The sequence below is a fragment of the Caloenas nicobarica genome, chromosome 11 (assembly GCF_036013445.1).
Source record: "Caloenas nicobarica isolate bCalNic1 chromosome 11, bCalNic1.hap1, whole genome shotgun sequence".
Lineage (NCBI taxonomy): Eukaryota > Metazoa > Chordata > Aves > Columbiformes > Columbidae > Caloenas > Caloenas nicobarica.
The window spans coordinates 1310728-1337003 of NC_088255.1; the positions used below are offsets into that span (position 1 = coordinate 1310728).

General features: G+C 42.6%; 1 protein-coding gene across 4 annotated transcripts in view; it reads right to left on the reverse strand.

Moving 5' to 3' along the window:
- The window catches only part of IQSEC1 (IQ motif and Sec7 domain ArfGEF 1), a 332002-nt gene that overhangs the window by 60093 nt on the left and 245633 nt on the right, over positions 1-26276 (reverse strand). The window contains exon 1 of one of the 4 annotated variants that reach the window (XM_065642480.1): positions 8018-8180. The exons of the other annotated variants lie outside the window; for them this stretch is intronic. Within the exon in view, the coding sequence (XP_065498552.1) occupies positions 8018-8082 (65 nt within the window). The 5' untranslated portion in view covers positions 8083-8180. Of the gene's footprint in view, positions 1-8017; positions 8181-26276 lie in introns of those variants that run through there. 4 annotated transcript variants of the gene reach the window in all.

Consider the following 26276-nt stretch of genomic DNA (forward strand, 5'->3'; position numbering starts at 1 on the left):
AGCAGCTTGCTGGCAATTAGGTTCTGGAAGAGACTAAATATTAACACTAGATCACTAGATTCCTCTCCCCATTCAGGCCTTGGTGGATAACACTCTTCTTTCCTCTCTTATATGCTTTATAAACATGAATTATTTTAAAGATCCTTAATGAAATCCTGTTTACTGAGTAAACAAAATGTTTCAGGCACTGAAATTCCATACCTAGAACAAAACTGTGTTCTCACCTTAGATCAAATACACTGGATAAAGCCTATCATTTGACTCATTTTAAGGTTTTGCCCCTTTGCTATTCAAAATGATTACAAATAAGATGCAGTATAGAGAGCTAGGAACAATTTCTGAGCAGGCCAGCCCTTCCCTTCAAGTGTGTCTGTGTGCCTGGGCAGAAGGACATTGAGAATCATCATAAAGCAAAGAGCACGCTGGGGCTCCAGGCAGCAGAAATACCCACAAAGCATCTTTCTGTATTGGACACTGTATCGGGTAAAGTCACAGACCACAACACAACTGTATTCATTTAGGTCGTATTTTAACTTAAGTTGCAAACAAACCTTATACAAAAAGACCTATTTAAAACGATTAAGGGATTGCATTTCAATTAGTTAATAATGTATTGTGCTTTAAACCAATGTCACTGATAAGCATGAGATACTCCGTTCTCTCACCTGGATTTAGGAAACAGTTGGCTAAAGTTTTCTCACTTTTAAGATCAGAAAGAAATGGATTGTTCAGCTTGTAGTGATTTTTTGACTTCTCTGTGAAGTTACAGCTAAACCTCATAAGGTTATAGAGCAATGTACTTCAAAAAGCTAATCCAAAAGGAAGATGGACTGTTAAAAGCCCGATCAGAGAAAGATGTTCTACTGATCTAAATGAATCTAGAAGTACATATAATGTAATATAATAGTATGACTCAGTTTTAAACACCACACAAACCCTGCATTTTGACTGCCAACTATGTTGTGCCAAGTCCAAAAGGACGTAAACCCAAAAGACAAAGAAACCCTACTAGTTTTCTCTGTAGGAGTACAATGTAATTTCGATATGCATAAATGCAAACGGGCATGGGAAACTCTCACCAGGTAGGAAAGAAAATAGATGAGAACACAGAACCCTTGTTCCTGCTTCCAGTGAAGTTCAGAATGTTACTACCAAGTTAGTGAGAACAGGAACTGGCCTTGCACATTGTGCACGCACCCAGAGGTCTGTGTTGTAACCTACTGGAACAGAATCACTGCTAACCAGTGAGATTTTTATCCTCTGCAACACACCCAAGCTTTATATCAAAGTGTACAGAACATCATGTTTAAGGAAACAAAACGGTAAGAGATCTTTTGTTTGAGGTATGGAGTCTGGTGGAAAAGAAAATGTTTTAGATGCTACTTAGATTCAAGGCAATACATTTAAATACAGAAAATATTTGCAGACACACTGAGAAAGATATTGTGTGTCTTACTATGTGTAAATCTTCACTCTTACGAAAACAAGACCTCAGAAGACTGCTTACGGCCTCTAAATCAGTTGAAGAGCTGACAGATGCTTTTTCTGATCCACAAACTTCCTTCCTTTTACATTTCCTCTCCATTATGCTGAGCCTGTATTTTATAGTTCTTTCTCTGTTAGTGAGGAATTAAATGTAGGCTTTCAGTAAGACTTCTGACCCACCTCACTGATCACTTTTAAAAAGTAAAGCAGGTTGCAATTCCTATCTTGGAAACCTATAAACGCTACTTCGAAGCTTACTGTAAGCCAAGAACTTTCTCCTTACAAAGCTTAACTATTATCAAATTTTAAGATCTGCTTTACGTTCTAAATAACTTTATTAGCTACTTCCAATCAGTATCTAAAAATAGAAGATTTACTGCACACGCACGGAACGAGAGTACTTGTTCCGTTGTACTGCAGCCTGTAGCAGCTCCATTTCGTGCACCATGCAGATGCCCCGTGCAGCTCTGAAACTCTTGCTCCCAGAAGCACCGACAATCTGCGCTGACTTCTGCTGACACCACTTGCTTAGCCGGGGGCTGCACGTGAGGCAGATCAACCACAAATGAACAGCAGGTCTAACATACGCAACTCTGATCGCTCTTAGAATTTACAGGCTCTTTAACACAACTTAATTCATAGATCTTTCCACAATGGACAACAGTCTTTAAGGACAAAGGCAGAAGTCCAGTTCCTGAAAATAAGAGTCACCATTTTGTGAACTTAAAATGAAATATTGTGCAAAGACAGATTTTCAAAATGTCAACCAAAGACAATCAGAAATGATCTTGTGTGACATACTGGACTGTGGCAGCACAGGAAAACCTGAAATGCTGCTTTTCTTCTAGGCTAACCCAATAAAAAATATCTTAATCACTTTTTAATAACAACAGGATGTCACCATTTGGGAGAATTTCCATTAAGGCAGGGCAATCCTTGTTCTCTCTCAATTTCACAAAGCATTAACTACTAGTATTAATATGAAACTATTAGCTGTAGTCCCACTCTCCCAAAACTTGAAGCATTAGAATCAGCTCCTTCTTGAAACCATTTTCTAACAAATGCTCCACATCACTGGTATCTTCTAAACAAGGTTCACAGAGTAAAATATAAGAAAATAATACATAAACAACAATAACGAGCTGTCTTTCCTTCAAGAATCTAAGAACAGTTGAAAATATTATCTAACATTCAACACCCTGCAAAATGTCCGTAACTTCAAAGCATGAGAATCACCCCAGCCACCTCTAGAATGGAAATTTCAAGAGCTGTTTCACAGCACGTTGCAATAAAGCAGAACCATGTCAGAAAGAAAAATAAAGATAATTTTTATTCCCAACTGAAAGCCCAGAGGGAAGTTAGATTGAGAGAAAAGCTGTTATTAAGCTAAAACATGACCAGAAAGCCAGGGGTTTAGACAGGCCTGTTCTGTTCTATGTACTCTTAGAGCCCTAGGAAGGGCAGCTGGATCAGGAACACTGCTGTCCATCTCATCTGAACGACGAGTGAAACCCTGTCTTTGGTATTCTCTTTAAAGGCTTCCAGCTTCCAGCTAAATCATCCATTCCTTCCCAAAGACTTATCCTTGGAGTTCTGTACAAGTACTGACATGGCCTACCCCAACTTGACTCACGAAAACTGAAAGGATCAAACCCATAATCATTACAGCTGTAGGCTACACTAAAAGAAACGCGCTGAACTCAAGTTAAATACAGTCCAATGTGCAGCTGGCTAAGCTACAAAGCCCATGGCCACCACCATATTTAACTCTCTGTGTGATCTGAGATGGAGTTTGGTCCATTCTACTATAAAGGTGGAGAGTGAAAAATTAAAGTCAAATTGTGAGCTTTCCTGTAGTGCAGTTTTAGGACCGGCTGTAAACTTACCCTGCAATAGAAAATCCATCAGGTTTGCATCCTTGCATAAAGATGACCTCAAAAGTCATGCATATATCAACAAACAGAAGGAAGTTAGTTTCCTTTTTCTCTGTTCTTACCAAAACATTTAAACTCATCACACATCCATCCTTGTTAATCCGTAAAATTTTAAGGGTGACTGAAATTCTTCTGACTAAACAATGCAAGTACTCCTCAAAACAAGCTTAGGGCTCTTTTTCTATTGCCCTACCCTCTACGTAGCCACTTATGCAAAAGGAAGCCAAATCATAACTGCTGCATTTTGTTTGTGCTTGCACAACATCAGGCAACAGGGAATCGGGTCCTTTGTTTTTAAGCACAAGTTTAACTCAGATGACACTGAACAAGTGAAAGAATCTGATTAACAGATATACTACATCAATTATCAGTATTAAAGGCTATCAAAGCCATCATTCTCATTTGCTGCTTCTCCCACAGGGACAAAAGGGTTTGATTTTTTTTATCATACCAAAGCTTGGCTTTTTGACTTTATTTTTATTAAAGACATCTTTACAATAATTTATGAAAATGTTTCTAGTCTTTTGTCTATTGTAAGGAAGCAAAAGAAGATTTATTTAGCTAAATTCGCAGTCCCCTTTAACGTAATACTAGGGCTTTGTGCTACAGTGGATTAAAGCAGCATCTGTTCTTCTCTGGAAACCTGGAGTCAAATCGCAGCAGTGCAATAAACTCGCCATCTCTGTCTGTACCCTAACTAGAATCGTCCTTCCTCCAAATAAAATTTGAATGAATTCCCGAAAGACACAAGAAGGGCTATAGCTATGTAACTAAAATACTTTTGGTTAATAAGTCTTGCTAAAAGCTCATGATCGGTACCTATTTTTGCATAACGAAGATGTATGAATTAGACAAAATCTGTACTTATGTGAGTTTTGACATAAAATGACAACATACAGCATACTAGAAATGAACTTCCAAATCCAAGGCCTGATTTAGCTCTTGTAACTACAGGTTCTTGTTAGGCAAAAGAAACAGAGAAGCAAAATAGAGAATACGAATTTGGATTGTGGCCCACACTCTGTATAAATATAAATGAAATCTAAACAAAACACGGTTAACAGAAACAACGCACCAACACACTTTCTCCCCAAACCCCAGATTCATCTCTTCGTAATTCCAGTTGTTCTGTTGCTCAGGCAGTGTCTGGGTTAGGGGCACATCCTCATCTATTAAATGTAACAAATAGAGCAACCAGGGCTCCATCCTGATTACAGTTTCTGAGGTCTCCTGCAGTTCTGTTATTAAATAAACATAAAAAGCAATAACTGATTGACAGCTTCTGTGATTAAAATATGCCTGGCTCTGAAATTAACAATAAAATTGCCATTGATTCTGACAGAAAAAGAACTATGTAAATGCTGAAAGAGCAAGAAAATTGCATTTTAATGTCCTTCATAAATTACGGTAAATCCTTGCAATGAAGAGGCACAACAGATGCAACAACCCAGCTTATCTACGTCCATTTATCGTGATGCACAAAGCAACAAAGTGGGGTTCTTTTCTCCTCAAATTGTGGCCCTTGACAGTTTTTTCAAAAAGTACAACGTTCAAAAATACAATAACTTAAGCCACTCCTTGGCACCTGTCAGAATCAGGCAGAAACCAGAAGCCACATGAGTTTACAACCAGGAGGGTGCATTCGTCTGGACCCTGAGATTCTATGAAGGCCCAGTGGATAATTTCCAGGTCATCCTTATGGCATTAATATTTCCAAAAGAAAGCTGCCCTGATAGCAGGCTAAATCCTGTTTGACTCATTGAGAATCCCAGAGCTGAGGCTATGAAGCTAAGGCAGTGCAGTGCTTTGGATTCCAACTGGAACACCAACCGGTGCACAAAAGGACAGTTCTACCAGGAAAGCAGCGTCTCACCTCTAGCACTCTTGTTTCCCAATGTTCTGCTAGAGATGCCCGCGGTCTGAGTATCAGAGGTGTCAAACACCAAGAAGCACAACAGAAATATGTAAGGAGATGTTAAATACCTACAGGTAGCACCTCCACAAGTGCTGGGTTTGCTTTAGGATGACACCCTGCACCCACCAGCAGAAGGCTGGCTGCTTTTAGGCCAGGTTTTATAATTCGCAGCTACTTCTTATTGGCGTTCAGGGCAAATACAGTTTGCAAGCATAATTAGAGTGATCGTGTAAGTGTGCTAATCAGCTACATAATTATGAGATCTTGCTCTTCAGCAAGTTTGGTCCCTGAATTGCCATCTTCGCACTTCAGAAAACATGATCAGTATAAAGGTAGACTGTTGTTTCAAAGTAGTTCCACCTGAAGTCCCAGCCCCTGACCTCTAGGATCCTCCAAGGCATGAAACAACCCCAGCCTCCAAGTGACGGAAGAGTATTCTCATGAAGACTAACATTCAGAGGAATACTTCCTATAGCAATATGAACAGAAACGCAGTTCTCTTCAGAGAATTTTCATTTTGCAAATATGAAATGGTCACGGGGCAAGAAAAATGATGTAAGGCCATGGGGATGCCTGTCTTAAGAAATCCCTTCCCAGTTCGCATGAGGAACACCCTGCCAGCTGCCAGCAAAGATACCTTCTCCTTGCCCAGCAGGGACTTGCTGCGTCAACTCCTAGCAACCTTCCAACACACATTTGTAACAAGAACAACAAATCAGAGTTACTGTTCAACTTGGTATTTGGACTTTTCAGCTGAAAAACTGAATCCTTTGAGTTTGCTTACCTGAAAGTTGCAAATTATTCAATGAAACTGAACTGCAAATTGTTTATTAACTGCACCAGGATTCCCAGAGGGCTTGTAAAGGAGCAGAGAAACAACTAAATGCTGTTGATACAATGAGTGCTGTAATTTTCAATAGTTAGCTCCAGCTCCTGGACTACAGTTGGTATTTTGATGACAACGAATTACTTCGGATTAGTAGAAATAGGAAAAACAATGGATGATAGCTGACTTCACACATTAAACCCCAACACCGAGCACCTATTTAACTAAGAAAAAAAACAGCCGACTATGACATAACAGTACTCTCAATATCTGGAATTTCAGGTACTAGAAGAGGACATCACAACAACAAATCTGGTACAAAAGTAGAAGTAAAATGGGAAATGAGTAATTTTATTCAGCACAGCTTAAGTTCTCCCGATGCACTAGACAGATATAATGAATTCTGTGTTTATATGAAAGGTATCTGCCACAGGAACAGACAGGGTTAAATACAACCATCCAAACTAAGCACTCAGCAATTCCTCTTTTAACATATCAGGCAGAATAATCAAGTTTAGCTGAAAGGAAGTGCATAGCAATGTGCAAATGGAGGAAAAAGGTCTGAAACAATGACTGAATGGCAGAATGTAACTGTGTGAATACAGGCAAATCTGGCACTACCGTAACATTTATGAATTATGTTTTTTATCAAGCCATGCAAAGGTAATGTCTCTTACGGAAACATTAGCAACTCCACACACGAAAGTTACAAGCTCAACTTTAGTATTTTCCTTAAGGGTAAAAATGGGCTTAAGAATCATTAAATGTGTCACTAAACTGTACTACAAAACATTTTTCTTTATCAAAAAACATTTTTCCTTTCTTTTCCAGAAAAGACACTGCTGCATTCATATGCAGTTACACTGAATCCAGTCACTTCCTCCTTTTCTATTTTTCCACACATGCACACACCCAATTTCAGATGCTGCCTATCTTTATTTAAATCGAATATTTCTTTAACAGTCAATCCGCTCAGAATTTCATCAAATTATCTGGTGGAATAAACTTTCACGATGCATCGGAGATAATTTTCTTTTGCAAGCGCACTTGCCGGGATAACTACTTCAGTCTGTCGTAATCTACACACGATGTTGCACAAGAAAAACTAGTTTCTACATCGAGTTTTCAAGTGGCCCATATAACAGAGCAGTGTGTTTTTGTAATTTTGACACGTTATGTCGGTAGTTAATAACATCATAACGATAGAGACTGTACATATTAACACGGCAAATCCCATTTTCTGCTTTTCTTGCATCGGTTATTCAGTATCCCTACCTTAAAGGCCTCTCAACTGAAGTTTTTTTCTCGTTATTTTTGGCCGAGCGCTCACAGGCTGGCTCCCCCCGGGCGGTGTCACCGGGCTCCGGGCGCCTCCGCAGGGCCCCGCGGGCTGAGCGGGCACAGAACCCGCCGCCGGTCTGACGCCCGTCGCGTGATCCCCACACCGCGCGCCACGCACAGACCTCGCTGGGAACGCACGCACCGAGATCGCATCCCAACAGCGCCCTTCTCAAAGGGCTGCTGGCGGGTTTAGGCTTTGTCTGGCACCGACCAGCAACGACAGACGCACGAGTCCACTCTGGGTACTACATTTGAGCGATTTGTTTTCCCAGCCCAAGACGGGCGGCTCTGTGACTGCCGCACGACGCGATGGCCACGGAGCCGCGGGCGCCGCGCTGCCCCCCGCCACAAAGCGGGGACCCCGCGCCACAGCCGGGCCCTCTCGCAGCCGGGAGCGGTCGCTCCGCCCGGCTTCCCCCAGCCGCAGCTCCCCGGCGCGGCCGAGCGGCGACGGAGCGGAGCCCTTTGTGCGACAGGACGGGGCGCACTCCCGCGGGCCCCCCGCGCCGCCCTTACCAGCTGTCAAGCTCCAACTCCAACAGCGACTGGGTCCTCTCGGAGCTGCAGTGCAGGCACCACATGGCTGTGCCGAAGTCGCAGGCGGGGAGCCCGGCGCTGCCACCATAGCCGCCCCTCGGGCCGCCCCGCCCCCGCGCCCGCTCCCCTCAGCGGGGGACGGACGGACGGACGGACGGACGGGAGCGCGCCCGCGCGCACGCGCGGAGGGCGGTTTCCCGGGGAACGCGGGGCGCCAACGGCCGCGGCGCGCGCCGCTCTCCTCAGCGCGGCCGCCTCACAGAAAAGCGCGGGAGCTGTGTCGCCACAGCGCCTGCGGACGGGAGGGGAACAGAGCCCCCCCAGCTCCGCCACACACACGGGAGCTCAGCGGTGGGGCCAGTGCTGCCGAGCAAGAATGCCTCACTAGAATTAAGAAAAAAAAAAAAAAAACACAACAAAAACGCCACAAGCAAACAACCACCACCAAAACAAACACACACACACACAAACACCCCCAAAGCAACCGAACAAAAACCCAACAAACAACACGCACATCACCAACTGAATTTCATCATCACAGTATTTGACACATGAATAACAATCCTTCCTAGTTTTTTGGGGTTTGGTTTTCGTTTGGGGGCGGGGGGGGGCGCTTGTTTTTATCTGATTGTTTGGTTGGGTTTGGTTTGATTTGTTTTTTGTTGTTTTGTTTTGTTTTTCCTAGCAGATTAACCATGTGGTGACTAAAGTCCTGCAAGAAATCAAGTCTAAACAGAGTTAATTGTAACTTAGTAATTCACAAAATAAAACCATCTCATCTCCTAGAATACCGTCAAAGGTGCTTTAATTTATATATACGCCTCTTAACGTGGAAACCACGCAGCTGCAAATGAGAACATTGAAATTCTGTAATTTTCTCAGACACAATAACATTTTACACACACATTTTAACAAAGGTGCTTATGCCTCCGGATGCTCTCCCAGCCTTCCCCCGCCAAGCCCAGAGAAGCGAAGGTTTTGCAGCACATTTGAAGGTTAATCCGAGCGCTGAAGAACTGGGGATCCGGCAGGTCCAGAGCTTGTCCCCAGGAACGTCTGCCCAGCGCAGACGGGTTCTGCCACAGATCGGAACCGCAAACGATTTTGAAGAGTACTTGCCAAGCCCTAGTTCCACTGGTAGACTATTCCTACAGCAATTTTAGCTTTACGGGACACAAGAACAGCTGAAACTGCACTGTAAAACCAGCAGATAAATAGTGCTGCCTATAGCTACAAAGAAATTAGTGTGTCAAAAATCAGTGAGGCCCATATGATTAATATCCTGCAATAAGGCAAGAAAGCGAGACAAGTTTTAACTTTGGGGTTTCCTGTTTCATGGAACTGTCAAAACAACTTGCTTTCCAAATGAAGTTTCCCCTCATCGCAAAAAGCATCGTGTCTATGTGAGCCGGGCAAACCGTCTAACCACAGACACTCCTTGTCTTCATTTACATGCCAGGGTGCTGGAGAAGGGGGAGCTAATGAAGGAAACGAACCAGTCTTGGAGGGGCGGGGGGTGCAGCTGGTAAGTTTGCCACTAAAGGCTTCATTCATAACCATTTGCACGATATTTAGTGCAATTTTGTGTAGGGACAGAGCAATTTGCGCTACAGTTTTTAGGAGTGGAAATGCTCCAGCACAAAAAAGCAGCACCGGCTGATCTCTGTGGTTTGGGGAAACTCAGAAGTTTAGTCAGAAACTACAAATGCTGCTCAAACAAGAGAGCAAGGTACAAGAAAGAGCAGAACGAAAGGCCCAGCTGTGCCCTTGTGCTGTATATGCAACATACCTCTTATTTACAATACACACATGGAGAGCTGATCACATTTCTGGACGATAAAAAGAATCAAAGCAAAACTTTACTTAAACCCAGCTGAACATTTGGATCAAGTGTGCATTTTGCATAGTTTCCTAAGGAAGCATTAGGCACGGATTCCAATAAGTCTGGGTTTAACCAGCTTTCAGTGAAACTCAAATACGTTAAGGAAGGACACACCTACACCGAATGTTTTGATAGTAACGTCACTGCGAGCCCATAACCAGAGACTATTTCCACTGCAATGCCTCCTCTCAACAGTTATCCAGACAGTCTCTTCCCTACAGAAATTCTGGGGTAACAACAATCCCACATTTTTCTGGTCCTGACTCAATGTGCTCCCGTGTCAAGCGTCATCTCCACAGGCAAACAGAGACAAATCCAAAGCAGACATAAGCAGCCCACAAAAGTCAACCGCTGCTTTGGAAACCAGTTTCCATTTAGAAACCAAGCGCAGACAGTTGTACCATGGGCTGTGACAGACGACATGGACTGCAAAGGGTGGCCAAGAAGCTTTGACCTCAGAAGCAGTCACAGAATTTTCTGAAGAATGTGCTTTTCTGAACGCGCTTCAAACAGAATCTTCCTTCTACAGATCCGAACACATTAGATAAGCAAACAGCCAAGCCATGCTAACACACCCCATGTCAAATACGGCGTGGATAATTGTTACAGCTTCCCCCCTTCAATGTCAAGCATCTAGAATTCTCTATTTTGTTTTGACCATTCCGCTACAAAGTTTTTCTTAAATCACTTCTTGTTTTAGTAAGTCTTTAAAACCTGAAGTAGAAATTAAATGCCAAAGTCATCTACATATTTAAGATCTCACATGTATTCCAACGGGGGCAATTAAACACAGAAAAACAAATTCTTGCTGCACTACGCAGATGGCATTGTGGTTTCCGAGTCAAGGTAGCCTGATACGGTTATTTTTGGAGGGATATTTTGTTTACGTTTCAGCATTCCAAAGCCACCTTCGTTGAACCATAATCCGTACTGCGTAATCCCGTCTCCCTCAGGTAACAGCCACTATAATCCATACTGCACAGTCCACGCTCAGGTAACCAGGGGTGATTTTTCACAGATGTCTAGACTTGACCTTTTAGGACCATTTTTTTGGTGGCACGTAGCTCCGTTTTTCTGCTGTCCTGACTGCACAGGTGCAGTGCTGATGCTCTACACACAGAGGTGATGTTTCAGGCCTTAGAAGACGGGCAGCAGCAGCTCTTCTAACAACGCAGAGCCAAGCAGGGCTTCTATACCACGTCATTTATCTGCACCTTGTATAGAAAGCTTTGGTAGAACTAACAAGAGATATGTATGTGCTTTGTTGTTCTCCCACTGCTATTTTGACAGCTAGCTGGCATTAGAGCTGCCGCCAACATACTGTAGAAATATGCAGCGCACGGTAAGGAGACAGGAAAGTGGCTTTTCATGTCTTCGTATTTGTTGGAACGCAACGAATAGTACAACACAAAGTCACCTTTGCCCCAGCAAAAAAAAAAAAAAAAAAAAAGATCAACTTGACCTATGAAAAAATTACGGAACCAGGAAATCTCTGTGCAAGAGGAACTAAAGAGAGATTTCAAACTATGGACTTAGAGTTACTGAGGTAAATAAGTGCGCAGCCATGAGGAGCAACCTGCCCATAGCCAGGTTCCCTGGCTCATTCGCTCGGGACCGCTGCAGTTTGCAGGCAGTGTGGCCACTGAGTGCTGCTGATAAACTTACAAAGGCAGCTCCAATTTTGTTACCATTACCCTGTTTAACAATATCTCAGTAGTCAATGCTACACTTGGACTATTCAATCTGCCTTGCTGAAGCCAACCGTATTTTATTTCTAATACAGAAATATAATTAAACTTAGATTAAGCACAACACTGAAATTTTGGTTTATCCAGTAATTTACATAAATCACTGTTATTTAATGTGTTAATAGCTAAGACAAAGTTTATAAACCCCCAGAGTGCAAACTCAATTTGTAATTATGAGCACACAGCAATTTGTATAACATGTCATCTAAATCTACAGTAATTATGACCCTGCTTAAGGGTAATTCCCAACTTAATCACATTTAATACACCATTATTTCCAAGATCTAAAAGGCTGAAATGGGCATTTATCTTGCATTTTGCTTGAATAAAAGCAAAGGGTTACCCAGAAAAAAATGGAAGAAACTACTAGGGAGTAGTTTTCTTCCTGCAGAGCATAAATACAACCGTGTAGCATTGTAAAATAAAACACATACACAGGTCAAAATACATGTTATTCCTCTTCACAGTGGGCTTGGGGGGGATATTAATCCAATTCGCCCCTTGAAAAAAATATGCTAACCCATATGGATCCCACGCTGCCTTCCTCCCATGATGAATTCTCTGCTTCTCAGGCTCTCCCTCCACTCATACTTACCTGTACACCTAACGAAAACTAAGTATTCTTTAAAAAATAGAGGGATACCTCAGTTTCAAGAGTGTACAGCACAATGCTCTTTCACAGTATTCTCTTTCGGTGCATGATGAGAATTTTCAATAAACAGTAATTGATTGTCTAACTGTATGAAACATAATACATCTAACTGTATGAAACATAATACATCGTGGTAGTTTTCCCACACGACCTGGAATTACATAGGGATTCTCAAATCTGCCAGGTAATTCTTTAAAAGGTAGCATTTTACTGTACTTATCCCAGTTTTGTGTCCCCTGCAAAATGGATTTCTTATCTTCTCTCATATACATTTCTTAATTTCCTATGGCTGCATACTAGTCCACTTATTATTTTAATACCAATATACAAAAATCGGCATTAGAACAACAGCTACGACTTCAGTTCACTTTGTAAACTGAACTTATAAAGCCTTTAAATAAACACATCTGGGAAAAGACTTTATGTTGTCGGTTGCTATGGAGTAAGCAAAACAATGAACCTTTGTAGGCATTTTGCTCTTCTAAGAACAGATCCAAAGCCTATTTAAGGCAAAGGAAATCTCCACTGACTTCAAGGTTTGTAGACTCAAAATTGTACTTTTCAGCTACCTATCTCAACCCCCTCACCTTACAAAACACAAAATAGCATTATCCCTAAGCAAAGGATGGATACATCAAAGTACAAAGAGTACAAACCATAGCAGAGGAAAATTAGAATAACTTTTCACAGTCACCTTGCAGATCAGTGGGAGCACTAAAAATGAAACAGATCTACGTGTTTTGCTTCTTTGTCCCCTCTCATAAAACAAATACTTTGCTCTACAGAGGCAGAAAAGGGTCTGTCATTAGCCCCTCAAACGACACCCTGAGCTCTGCAGCAAACTCTCTGCCTGGCCCTGGCTAGAAGATTTGGAGAAGGGGCCCAATTTTGGAACAAAAAAGGAAATTCTGCAATGATAACAATGTTTCAAAATGCTAAGATACTCTGATTTATCCAGCGTGGAAGCATGTGAACTAGACAACCCTGTAAATTATAGCAAGTCATAAAACCCATATCCAAGATCTCAGCAATGAGAACAGCGAGGCACAAAGAGGATTAGATCACAGTCAAATCATTAGACCAAAGCCAGGATTCCCGACTCGAAATTCTCTGCTGTCAATACTCTGACCTGGTTTTGTCCCTTAAAGTCAGTAGTTGATCCTGCCAACCCTCCCTTGTGCAGGCAGCTGTTGTAACCTATGTTATTAGATGCACTATAGCACTATTTGCATCCACAGGGACAACATCAGAAATAATGAAAGCGTTTTTATTTAGTGCAGCGTTTAGGCCTTTCTCTCAGAGAACTCTGGAACACTGGTCACGCTGCTTCTGAGTTAATGTTTTCATCCTCTCTGGCTCTGCCTCTGCTCCCCCACAGTTTCGGTTTTCTACAAAATTTGTCAGTTACTAGATAACTACATTTCATTATAATACTATCAAGATATTTAAAATTTCTCTTGTGAGACCCACAGGCACGTGGAACAATTTTTTTTTGTGCAAATACCAAGCAACCTCCCTTTCAAGACAAATTTAGCAGGGGGCTTTCCTTTCAGCAGTGCTCGATGTTGCTGTGACTCACCCCAGCAGAAACTCCACCTGAGAAGCAGAAGCTGCGATCAGAAATCCATGGACAGAAGGACAGTGCTTGGATATCCCCCAAAGAAAGCACAGAGGCTGACAGGGAGCCAGAGCCCCTCTAGAAAGAAGTTCATCTGTACACCAAGAACGCTACTCTATTATTGCCAGAAACTGTAGATCGAAACGGAATAAAAGGGAAAGGGAAACCTTTAATCTGTGTTCTCGGGGGCAATAAAGGCAGGACTCTGTACCGTGAATGCAAGGCGACTGCAATTACAAGTTTGTTGATACTGTGCCTCCTAAGATACATGCCTCCTAAGAGCAAAGCCACAAGAGCGGCTCCTTCTCTTTACTGGCTGGCGTGCGCCGTTCCCTAAAGAACACAGAGCTCCCGCAGCTCAGGACTCACCTCAGCGCTTCCAACACCACGGCACCAGTGCCAGGACTTTGCTGGCTGCGCAGTCGGTGCCGCTGCCGAGCAAGGGTGGTGGGCACCAAGTCCACCTGGCTCAGGACTGGGAAACTCGGGATCACAGAATCCCAGCATGTCAGGGATCGGAAGGGACCTCGAAAGCTCATCCAGTGCAATCCCCCCGCTGGAGCAGGAACACCCAGATGAGGTTACACAGGAAGGTGTCCAGGCGGGTTGGAATGTCTGCAGAGAAGGAGACTCCACAACCTCCCTGGGCAGCCTGGGCCAGGCTCTGGCACCCTCACCATGAAGAAGTTTCTTCTCGTATTCAAGTGGCACCTCCTGTGTTCCAGTTTGCACCCATTGCCCCTTGTCCTGTCACTGGTTGTCACCCAGAAGAGCCTGGCTCCATCCTCCTGACACTCCCCCTTTCCATATTGATCCCCATGAATGAGGTCACCCCTCAGTCTCCTCTTCTCCAGCTCCAGAGCCCCAGCTCCTCAGCCTTTCCTCACACAGGAGATGCTCCACTCCCTGCAGCATCTTCGTGGCTTGGGATGTAAGGAATATATCCTGGTGCTCTGAACCAGCAGAGCTCACAGGGAGAAAGCCGGAGCCACGAGCTACCCCCTTCCAGGCTGTTACTTAGTCACAATAAAGGACTGAACAAGTAAAGTAATTCTCAGCCACTAGAGCAATGGAGCAGATTTGTGGTGAGATTAAGCTCCTACTGGCGTGGAAAGCAGTGGCTTTACCTTCTCCCTTCCCGCCCACCCTTGCAGGAGCAGATTTAACACAAAGCGGGCTTGGGCAGGTCAGGTTTGGATGTTTCACCTTACACAGGGCAGCGACATTTACCCAAGGTGCACACTGAGTGCCAAGGAGGATCAACAAGAGCCGCTGAGTCGTACTTCAGGCACAAGAGAAAAACAGTGCAAACATTCACTTCTGTTCTTTACCGCCAGGTATTCTCTCCAAATGGCACTTGAATGGAAAGATTATCATGATTTGGGACTGTTTATTACTACAAAGTACCACTGTTAAAGCGCCATAAGAAAAATCCACTGACATAAGATGATACAAAGATGATACACCACCTATGCAGTAGCTAGCAAACTCAACACAATAAAATACCTTTAAATGAAGCTGGACAGAACATGAACATTGAGATGATCCATATAATGCAGGTAGCTAATACACAGGATATTAATGCTCTTGAAACACCCAGTGCAAACCAACTGAAATGGAACCATTCTTTTAAAATGGTTCCATATATATATACATATATACACACCAGAAGGTTCTCCACAGCCTCTTTCCCCTGCCCGCTTTCATTTTATGGCAGTAATAATGTGCTTTCTGCAAAAAGCATTTCTTTGGGATTAGTGGACAGCAGAGATTAGCAATGCTTAGTTATGCTTCACGTGATCAACATCTCAAAAGCTCTCAGACCTCAAGAAAAGCATAGTTTTGTTTGCTTGGTTTTTAATTTTTTTTTCCCCCCTGTTTGAATGATCTGCAAATGTAGTAAGATGAGTATGAGCTTCTGTGTGCACACCGGGTTCTGTGCACACAAGAAAGTCACCTAGAAAAAGACAGCACTGATTTTAAAATGGTTTTACTTACATTTTCTAATTCCGGAAAATACAGTATTATGTTTCTTTGAATAAATATGTGAAAGAATTACAAACCCCACGAATACTGACTGAAAGCTTGTGGAAGTAATTATTAGTCAGTATTAAAGTAAATATCTGAATGTTGCTAATTTATGCTCTATATAGAACTGTCTTTCTGTCCGCATTGGTGACACGTGGCTCAGTATAACGTGCCACACCGTGCAGAAGCACCTATTTTCCACAACTTCTATTTCTGCGAGCACATTCTAAACCCAGAATTTTTTCTACTTGAAGCTCAGATTGTGTTACAGTTGGTTATTTTTATAGCAACAACTAAGTTTAAACTGTTACTAAAACGACAAGCACCACTGAAATGTCCCCTATCTACATAAAAACAATTGACCGAAATCCAATTTTAAGGTAAAGAAATAATGTTTCTACTGACTGCATATTGAAACAAATGAGTAAGAAGAAAGTTATAAGGAAGGTCTTGTTATTGACATAATAAAGTTAGGTTTAAAGGTATTTTATGAAAATATTTTCATGGCTTCTGTATTAGTGCATGACTGCAATACGATGATTTTTAATTCCCGCACGATTCAGCGCAGGCGTCCTGCTCACAGCGCCGTGTATAATGCAAAGGGTGATCACTGAGGAAAAACAACAGAACCACATTCCCCAGCAGTGATCACATAGCAAAATGAGTTACCGTACTATGGCCGCCCTATATACATTTTTTTTATATATATATATATATATACACACATACCGCAGGAAACAGCTGTGGCACTGCCAATACCACTGTGTGTGGTAACAAAGTCAGAGCCTCCAATAACCGGCTTAAGTCAGTGAACCAGATTCAGTAACCATAAAAACTCAATCTTAGCGTAAACTACACAAACAAATATTGACTTTTTCCATGGTAACCTTTATAGCTAATAGAAGCTTTGAATGGTGTTTTAAGCTGGATATAAAGTAAACGAAAATAGGATAGGAACCAATAAACACACACCTCAGCAGAGAAATGCTCCATACGAACGTGAATGAAGAGCGTTAATTAAAAGGGTATTTTTGTTCGCAGTTTCCCGCAGCAGAGCCTGGAGGGCAGCGCGGCAGGTTTCACAGTCCTCTCTATGGAATACCAAACCAAGGAGCCAACATGGGAAAGAGCAGGAAAACATTACATTGCCTTTCTGGGCATTATTAAACAAGAGGGAAGAAATCATTAGAAAATACCCAATTTAAATTATAGCAATGGAATTTACATCAGAGATTTAGAGGCAGGTTATTAATTACTACAGAGTGATAAATTCAAGCATAAGGAGACTTAAATACTTGTTCCATCCTGCTCATTCACAGATTTCTCCCTCACGCTGTCCCTTCACCGCCATGCCAAGCAGGCCTATACGTGCATGTTAAGGTAAAAAAAGGACCAGGAAAATTCCTCTTTGAAACTCTCAGTGCAGAAAACTAATTACGCTTCCTACTGTGCTAAGTGAAAGAAGAAATGTGCGTCCCCACTGTTAGATCCACAGGGAACGCCCAGACAGCAGCCCCTGTGACACAGGCCTCTGTTTCAAAAGCTTAGAGCAGATTTGCAATAAACCTCTGCAAGGCTCCGTTAGCAAAATACCAGAATAAACCATTTACGTATGACTGTGCACAGTACATATCTGTTCAGAGATCAACAGGGAAGATACTGGGGTGCTAAGTTTTCCTCTTTTAAAATTATTACTTCCCACAGTTCGTTTGGAATCCAGATAAAAAGGAAAAGCAATGCTGGTCCCTCGTCCCTGTGCACGACGTAATGCAGGAGTTGCAAAGGGGAGAGCAGGATGTTTCACGGAGCAGCACGCACCGCCCAGCTCCTTTTAGCCGCCCTGAGCCCCTCTGAAGGCAAATTTCCGCATAACACCAACCACCACTTGCCCCGCAAGGCGTGAAATAAGGGACCTAAACCATAAACCAAAGCGTATTTTTAATCACTGCCTTCAAAAGGCAAAAATGGCAAAGAAATCACATTTTTGTCACCCGTAACAAAAGATTACTTTGCAAGGAACTACATTACTGAAGGTACTTTTAACTTCTGAGTGACTTTTTGCCCTGTCACGGAAAATATTTAATAAATTAAGTCTCGCCTAAGTCTTAGACAAAAAGAAAATTAAAAGCCATTATGCTAATTAATTGCACGGTACAGTTAAGGGTAGGTACCCTTTCAAATGCAAACAGCTAATTTACAATAAGAACCACCCCCAGGTGTCTTAGGAAAAGCTGCTAACCAATCTGGAGATCAGAACAGGAAGTCATTTCAAATGCAAATTCATTTTCTTTACCACCATCAAATATCCTTTTCCCCTCCACTAATCCAGGTGCCCATGCTACAAAGTGGGGTAACTCGGCAAATAAAAATGACCCTGAGGTAATAAAAGAGATGAAGAATGTGTTGTCAATGGGTGATCTTTGGCAGCCACCATGAGATTATTCAGTGAACCAGTTTATATCAATGTTACTTAACTCTATTAATATGGAGGAAACATACTCTGGATGCAAAGGGACTCCAACTTCCCCTCCTCCGCCGCCCAACACACCCAGGACTGGCAATTTGATCCATTTGTATCTTTTCACGTTAACTGGCTGGAGAGATTTCCTCCTTCTCCAGCCGAACGCAGCTCCAGGCTGTTCCGTGCAAACCTGACCGTGACCTTCCCACCTCCTGCGCTTGGCAGGTACCGAAGGGACAGATGGAAGAGGCTGTTTCACAGAACAGGAGTCATCTAGAGGCCTCGGGAGGTTTCTGGTATGAACAATGTTTTATGGACTGCAGATCTGACCTCCTATTCGAAACCAAATTTAAGTGTAAGGTGCAAAACCTGCTATGGAGACCCAAAGGAGCACCGAGGGACCAAAGGGGGTGAAACCGAAGAGGTGGCACAATCGAACGCTTTGCTGGCAAACCTGTTTGCAGATATTGCAGGTGTTTTGTTCTCGAACAAACATGAAGATAAATTTTACAAATTTTACCCTCGGTGGCAACCTGAGCCTGAGTGAAACGCCAGCCATGGCAGCCTAGGTGCAAACCAGCCTAAACCCCTCCTAACGCTCCAGCAGCGCTTGTGAGCATCACCCAGCAGCAACATCCAGGGCCTCGCCCTCTACAATCCATGCCCATCATCCCGGAGACATTGATTACACCTTATCCTATCAAACCACCCCACGGCACTCACCAGGAGCAGACTGTTGTTCCAGACCCCAGGCCCGAAACACAAACCCAAGCTGCGGAGCTGCTCACACGGCCCAAGCAGACACACGCGGGCGACAGCGCGGGCGGGCGCTCCAACCCATCGCCCCGTTATTCCTGTATGTGCGTCACGCAAAGGTTATTCCTCCCTGCAAGCCCGCTGAAAAGAAGGAAGAGTGTAGGACAAGCAGTTATATATTTAGTCAGCAACTAAAAAACCTGGTATTTAAGCCTAGGAAGAGACTTCTGACTTCCTAGAGACAGAAGAAAAATGAAAATAACTGGAACTCAAAAAGAAGTGTTAGAAACCTTTTACATTTACTTGATCGAAACACCAGCTTGGATATTATGCCATCTTTTGTTTAAATTATGAACTGCAAAGTAATTGAAATGTGAAGTATTGCTCAATCAGTTTAAAATTTCATCTAAAGAGATTCGGCTATACTTGATTTAGAGTAGTTATCTTTCTTCCTACAAAAAAATAGTCAGAGAAATAAGAATTTTTAATCTTGCTACTGTATTGTTTTCAGAATGACTTTCAGATACTCTCGACTGACAGCAAAATCCTCTAGTTTTTATAGGTAGATGATTACAAAAATCTTTACAAAAATAACTGCAAAAATAGTTTAATGTGTCCCAACTGTATCAGTCGCTTGCTTTACAATCATCTCAGTAGCTTTTCTTCTGTGTCATCCAGCAGTCTTTTCTTACCCATCACAATGAGTTTCAACAAGTAACTATTTTCAGATGCGTGGTCGATCTTGAACTTAAAACTGGCAGCAAAAACGCATCTTGATTTACATGGTTCTCTTTCTGCATATTGTAGACAAAGTATTTACCTGGGCTAACTATAAATGGGATGATTCATGTTGCTTTGACCTCGCTTATGAAGCCAGCAGAGCCTCTCCTGATATTCTTTAGCTGGTGAAGTTTCCTTACATTTATTTTATGCTAAACGTCTACTTACAAGCATACTCTAGCTACTAAGGATGAATGTTATTTTCAATATTGATAGCAGGAAGGTGTTTGTTGTGGTTTGGGATTTTATCGATCAAATTAGCTTTCACTAATGGCGAAATACTCAGAGCATCCCTTTCTGTGCTGTCCTGAAACCTCTCCCATGGGCCAGAGGGGAAGAAATAATCAAATGGTCCCAGCTGGAGTTATTTCAAATGGATTCTTTTTGAAACCCACAAGAAAAAAGTACATTTTGAAGGGTGTGAAAAGATCATCCGAGTACGACAGACAAGCTAAAACTCTTATTTTTTTCCCCTAAAATGGACATTGTGTAAGTGCCCAATGGCTCTTCTCAAGCCATTCCCAGGGCAGACTGTGTAACCCAGAAGACGCCAATTGTGCCTTTCTGCACAAAGCCCTGGTCAGTGCTGCCGAGCCACGGCGTGAAACCACACACCGACGAGACTCCCCAACCACATCTATACGAACACTGAAACAAAACAGAAATGGCTCTTGGGCATCCATTTTTCAAAGCTCCTGCATAATATTCCAATGGGACAAAACTGAGAGGCTGGGTTTTTATTTGTTTGTTAACTCTGGAGAAAGCATTCCAACGGTGGGTGACACATAGCGCTAGTATTTGCATATGTTATTTGCTGTACTTTGTCGCATTACGATTGTTGAAAGAAGCTGCAGCTTAGGATAGGTGAAAGGAAGAAGTAATGTTAACGCTGGAGGAAGGTGAAGCTTTCCACACTCAGTACTACCCTGATCCTTCTGGCTGGCTCCAAGCAGCTACAACTGGGCTACAACAAAACCCTCAGAGCTCTGCCAAAACCCAACCCGTTTCACAGACCTACATTTACCCTCCCTACAATGCCAATAAATACACATAAAGCAAAACACCCTGAAATGTTTAAAATAAAAGGTGCTGAATTCCAGTCTCACAAGCACTGGCTGCAGCACTATTTCATGCAAAACCTGGTTATTTAGTGCAATTGCTGCTTCTGTCTGGATGCCCAGAAATAAGATTTCTCTTTCAAATGGTAGCGATGCTACTACACCTTTCAGGCCCGCTCACAGGCCACAGAACATACATGCTAATAAGAAAATCATCAATCATTGTTTCTCCCAAATTTTCAAAGGTTGTTTTACTGTGCAGTGCAATATACCATCCAAGTTCACTCCTCCTTTTCCTCCACCACCCCGACACAAGTCAGACGGTCTGTCACAAATCGCTGTTGTCCTTGTAAGTCCCAGGTACACCCCTGAGCAGGCATCTGCTGCGAATTTCTGCATGTGCTCTGCACGGCTTTACAAAATGCTGTGGTGCTCCTGCAGGGAATTATAATGGCGCATACATTCTTCAGTTAATTAATTTCTAAAAATGAAGGATTAATGATTTTAAACCTGTTAATACGAAGTCCAGACACTTCTGTAACATTTTCAAATAAAAATAACTTTAGTCTGTTATGGATTTTATTACACAATCACCATATAACAATCTGAGGGATTCATTCTTTACTCAGACTAATTCCAACTGCCTGTCAGATTTTCTCTATCCAGAATACATTTTCCCTTAGAATAAATTTTCCCTTAGAACACATTTTCCCTTAGAACACTCAGCTATTTAGAGGGCTCTGTGTGCCCATGCCCTCACACACGTGAATTCCACATAAAGCGTTACGTGATATCAACACAAAGGGGTTGGCAATAAGCTTACAAAAAAAAAAAAAAATCACATCTAGTTTTAATTTTGGGAATATATTTCTGCGCTGATGCTTTTCAGCACATGCTGACTCACAGGTACTGCTGTGGTCGACAGAACTGCATCTCCTCGGTCGGTGGCAATTCCCTCTGCGTTTGAGAAGGAGGTAAAGACACCCGGACTTCACGTGAAAGCCAAAGCTGCAGAACTGGGATATAAACGCTAACGCGGCTTTGTGGGCGGCTGGTACCCAGAGCTGGTGATTCGACAGTTTGAGTTTGGCAAAGCCCCAGCCGGGGGACAAACGCCTGAAGCAAGTCAGCTTCTGCTACGGGGAGCGTCCGCAAATCCACCCAGCGTTCCAAACCTGTCTCATTCAAAAGATAATTTAATCAATTTACCAGAGCCATCAGAAGGTTCTCCGCAGGGTGAAAGGCAAAGGCACAAAAAAAGCATCTCATCTTGGCTCAGTTCTGTAAAGTGTGGTCAGACACCCTCTAATCAAGAGGCCAGACAAAAATGAGCATCATGCTGAAAACTAAGTCTTCCTCGCTCGAATGCAAGATGTGATTTTTGGTTTTATTTTATTTATACACCATTAGTTGGCGCACATAGCCATCTTCTGACAGCTTTCTCTGCACCATTCTCTCTATTTGGACCTCAGTGGGCTCATTAGAATGAAGTCGCCCATGCTGTCAATACAACAGTTCTATAAACCTGCTTAGGTTTTCTTTGTTGTGTTCAAACTCCAGAAGGCTGTTAGCTGATCTTGCTACTGCAGACAGCTTTGAACTACTATTGCACGGGCTCAACCAGCAGGAACATTTTCTTCACTTAGTCTCCTGAGTCTATTTCAATGGTACAAATAATTGGAGTTTCCAATTAATTTTCCAGTTAATTACGATTTCTGATAAAAGGCTCAATATGGATGTATATTTTTGTTCTGTAGCATGGAAAGACTGGCGTATAAATAATCCAAGCAGCCCTTTAGATTGAACCAAGGAAGAAAATATCGTAACTCCTCAAGTAGGATAATAATACCACGTAGCTGACAGTAAACAGAATAACCTTGGAGGCCTGAGACAGGTGCTGAAAAAAGCTGGAACAAAGCCTCTGCTGAAATAGCTCTGTGTTTCTACACAGCTCCTGTAAGAAAACTCTAGGAGATACAACTTCCCCACCTTTGCCAGATGGAAGCAGAAAGAAATTCAGCTTCGAGAAACAAGCCTACCCCTGCTTCTTTCTGCTCATGTACATCTGGCATTTCAGATTAAAATTCTTCAGCCAAGTAGCCTGGGTATTATTCTACCTGACACTGCTAAAGAGCATTTAGGTCAGTGTGCACAAAGAGCCGGAGCTTTCCTCATGTCAGCGTTTGGCACTCGGCTGCCTCTGAACGGTTTCTCCTGTGCTCTCTCATTAAGTTGTCATTTTCCCATTCGAGAGAATTTCACATCAGGCGACACACTATGCGTTCTGCTTAAGTTGTGCGGCTGGAGAAAAGTAAAAGGCTATCAATATTTACTTGGGCAAATGTTTTTCCTGCAGTGTCTCAGGTCCGTCCTGCTAGAACTCACTGCACAATCCCCGTCAGAACGGCCAGGGAAGGCAGCTCCTTTTGCACCGACAAATGTGCATCGCAACCATCTTTAGGTACTTTGCCTTATCCTAAGTTGCAAAGAGTATTCTGGGTCTACAAATACGCATACGGACAAACAAGACCGGGATTGTTTAGGGCACGAAACAGCGTGAACATTATTATTAGCAGTATTATTTATCTGTGTTTTTCCAGTATGGTTTGTTTCAGAGTTTAGAGATGAATAATGAAACAGGTGTGCATCTTATTGAAGCAGAAGCATATGAAATGAAGGGAGAAACAGTGGTAAATGAGACAAAAATATCGCAAATGTATTCAAACTACATCCAACACTTGCATAGAACTTCTTAGTTCGGCTGAAACTGAAATGGCTGTTATCAACAACCAGCTGAGTATCCCAACCAATGAGGTATACAAGAATCGTGTTATTTTGTTCATATTTTCTAAAGCACAGAAAGAAAAGAGTGACTTTAAGGTTAGTAAACGCATCACATTTTCATTATTTTGTTTCTTCTATGTGTAGTAAAACCTAATATTTTTTTTACTGCATGTTCTAAATCACGTTATACATTTGTTACAGTAAGGTACCCTGCAAGAAAATATAAAATCTACATTAATGCCTTAAACGCAAGTGCATTTTGTAGAAGAATTTATAAATATTAACAAGATAAAATTTACAAGTGCAAAAGACACCATTTACAGCTACAGATGTTTAATTCTGAGGGAATGGGAATAACATTTCCATATTCATGCGAGTCATAAACTATATCGAAAGAGCACTTGTGTACAAAGTGTTAAAGTAACCGGACAAACCAGTTTTGATCTGAGGTGATTCAAATGCTGGTTTTGCTACTGTTTCTAGTCTCAGCTCAATATATGACTTTTAGGTCCAAAATACCTGTTTGCTATTGGTAGGCACCTGCATTTGATCATCCTGGACCAGGAACCTGGGCTCTCCGGCTCCTGCAAGGGCAAGGGAGGCCAAGACCACAACCCTCCTCTGAGGGGGTGACCTGGAAATAACCCCAATAGTTTAATTTCCCACTTCCAGGATCACCGAAACGCTTGGGAAAAGGCCGAATGGAAACCGGGAAGACTCGCAAGCGTCGGATTTGGAAACAACTCACGGCCTCACCCGGAGCGTTCTTCCTCCATGCCATTACCGGGATTATACGCTCCAATTTGAGGAATGTATACACGTTTTTCTGTGTGGTTAACTTTATTTACATATGCAGCACCAACTCCCCAAACTACACATGTATACTACCAAACCCATACACGATAAAACAGGACCACAAACACTCAGAACGAGCCACAAGAGCTTTGCCTTCGTGCTCACCGCAGCTCGAACCACACTACCCAGAGAAGGGCTGTCCCACACAGAATAAACCAAGAAAACCAGCTCCATTATTAGTCTCATTTTCACTTCCAAGATCCAACCAAAGATATTAACTTAATGGGAGTAAAGAGCCTGTCAGTCAGGAACAGAATTTCCCTGTCCGTACATCGTACCAAACATAATTCCGCAGTATCCTGCCACAGGCCGATGCAGAGCAGCACCCGTGAAGTGATGAGGGACGGGGAGAAACGTCCCTTTGGTGACGAAGAGGTATAAAATGAGGCAGATTATCAGGGTAGCAGTCACTCAAAGTCAACATTTTAAATATAAAGGTATGCCATAAAGCACTAAAAATGGGACCTTAAGAAGACTACTTACAGCATTGCAGGGATAACTAAAGTAATTAATTTATAATCACCTTGCAAGGACTACTTATGTCTTCGTTCTAACTAGCAGGAGGTATGCTTTGTGGGGTTTTGTTTGGTTTTTTGTTTGTCTCCCCCCCAAGCCCCTTTGCATCTGTCACTTCACATGTAACTTAGGAAATAACAGCATGGAAAGAAGAACGCGGCATCAAAGCAAGAGCCACTACAGGCTGTGACACAAAGCAAGCCTCATAACAGCAAAGCATTTAAGATGAAACGGGACTAAAGAAAATTCTTCCGTGTAATCAAACTGCCATTCTGTGCCTAGGCTGACTCCCGTATCATCAGCAGTAAATACCTGCTGATTTGACAGATAATCATACTGTCATCTCGCCTTCATCAACAAATTCTCTTCAGCTATTTTCCAAACCAGTAAATAAACAACAACATAACAACCTAATGCTCAGGTATAAACACGCAGGTGAGAGGAAGATGAACGGCATATTGTGCTATTGAAGTCTTTAAGTACAATTTACAGCTAATTGCCTTTCACAGTGGAGAATAAAAAAAAAATCCCCCCTCGCCCAGCTCCATGCGAGCTCTGCCAAGCTGCAACTGCTCACTCAGACAGGATCAGGGGCTACTGAGAACATCGAGCATCACGGTCAGCAATGGCACCTCCGCAGAAATCCTCCGGTTTAGCATTTTTCTTTGCTGCAGGCCGACAGTTACGGGGACTCAAAGCCTTCTATGTCCTGATTCTCATTAAACGTTCCTGTGCCGTCGTAATTACAACATAACACCAGAGAGGCCTTGCAGTCCTTTTGCAGCTCCAAAAGGCAGCTCAGACATTTGATTTCGTCAACAGAACTGAAATAGGTGGGAGCGGTGTTTTAACAAACATATTCATTGCAGAATTTTAAGACTGTATTTAGGAGGCGATGCATTATTCACGGCCCAGAATGCGGTTGACTGTTTTGCTCTTGTCGTTTCATCCCCACACCAAATGCCATGTTGTTTACTCTGGGGTTGACAAACTGCTGGAGCTACGTGGAGTCCTCTTGGCCCTGCATTGCCCATGGCGTTATGCTTAAATCTTTAAAGAGTAAACAGCCTTTTATCAATTAAATTACTTTTAAAAACAGC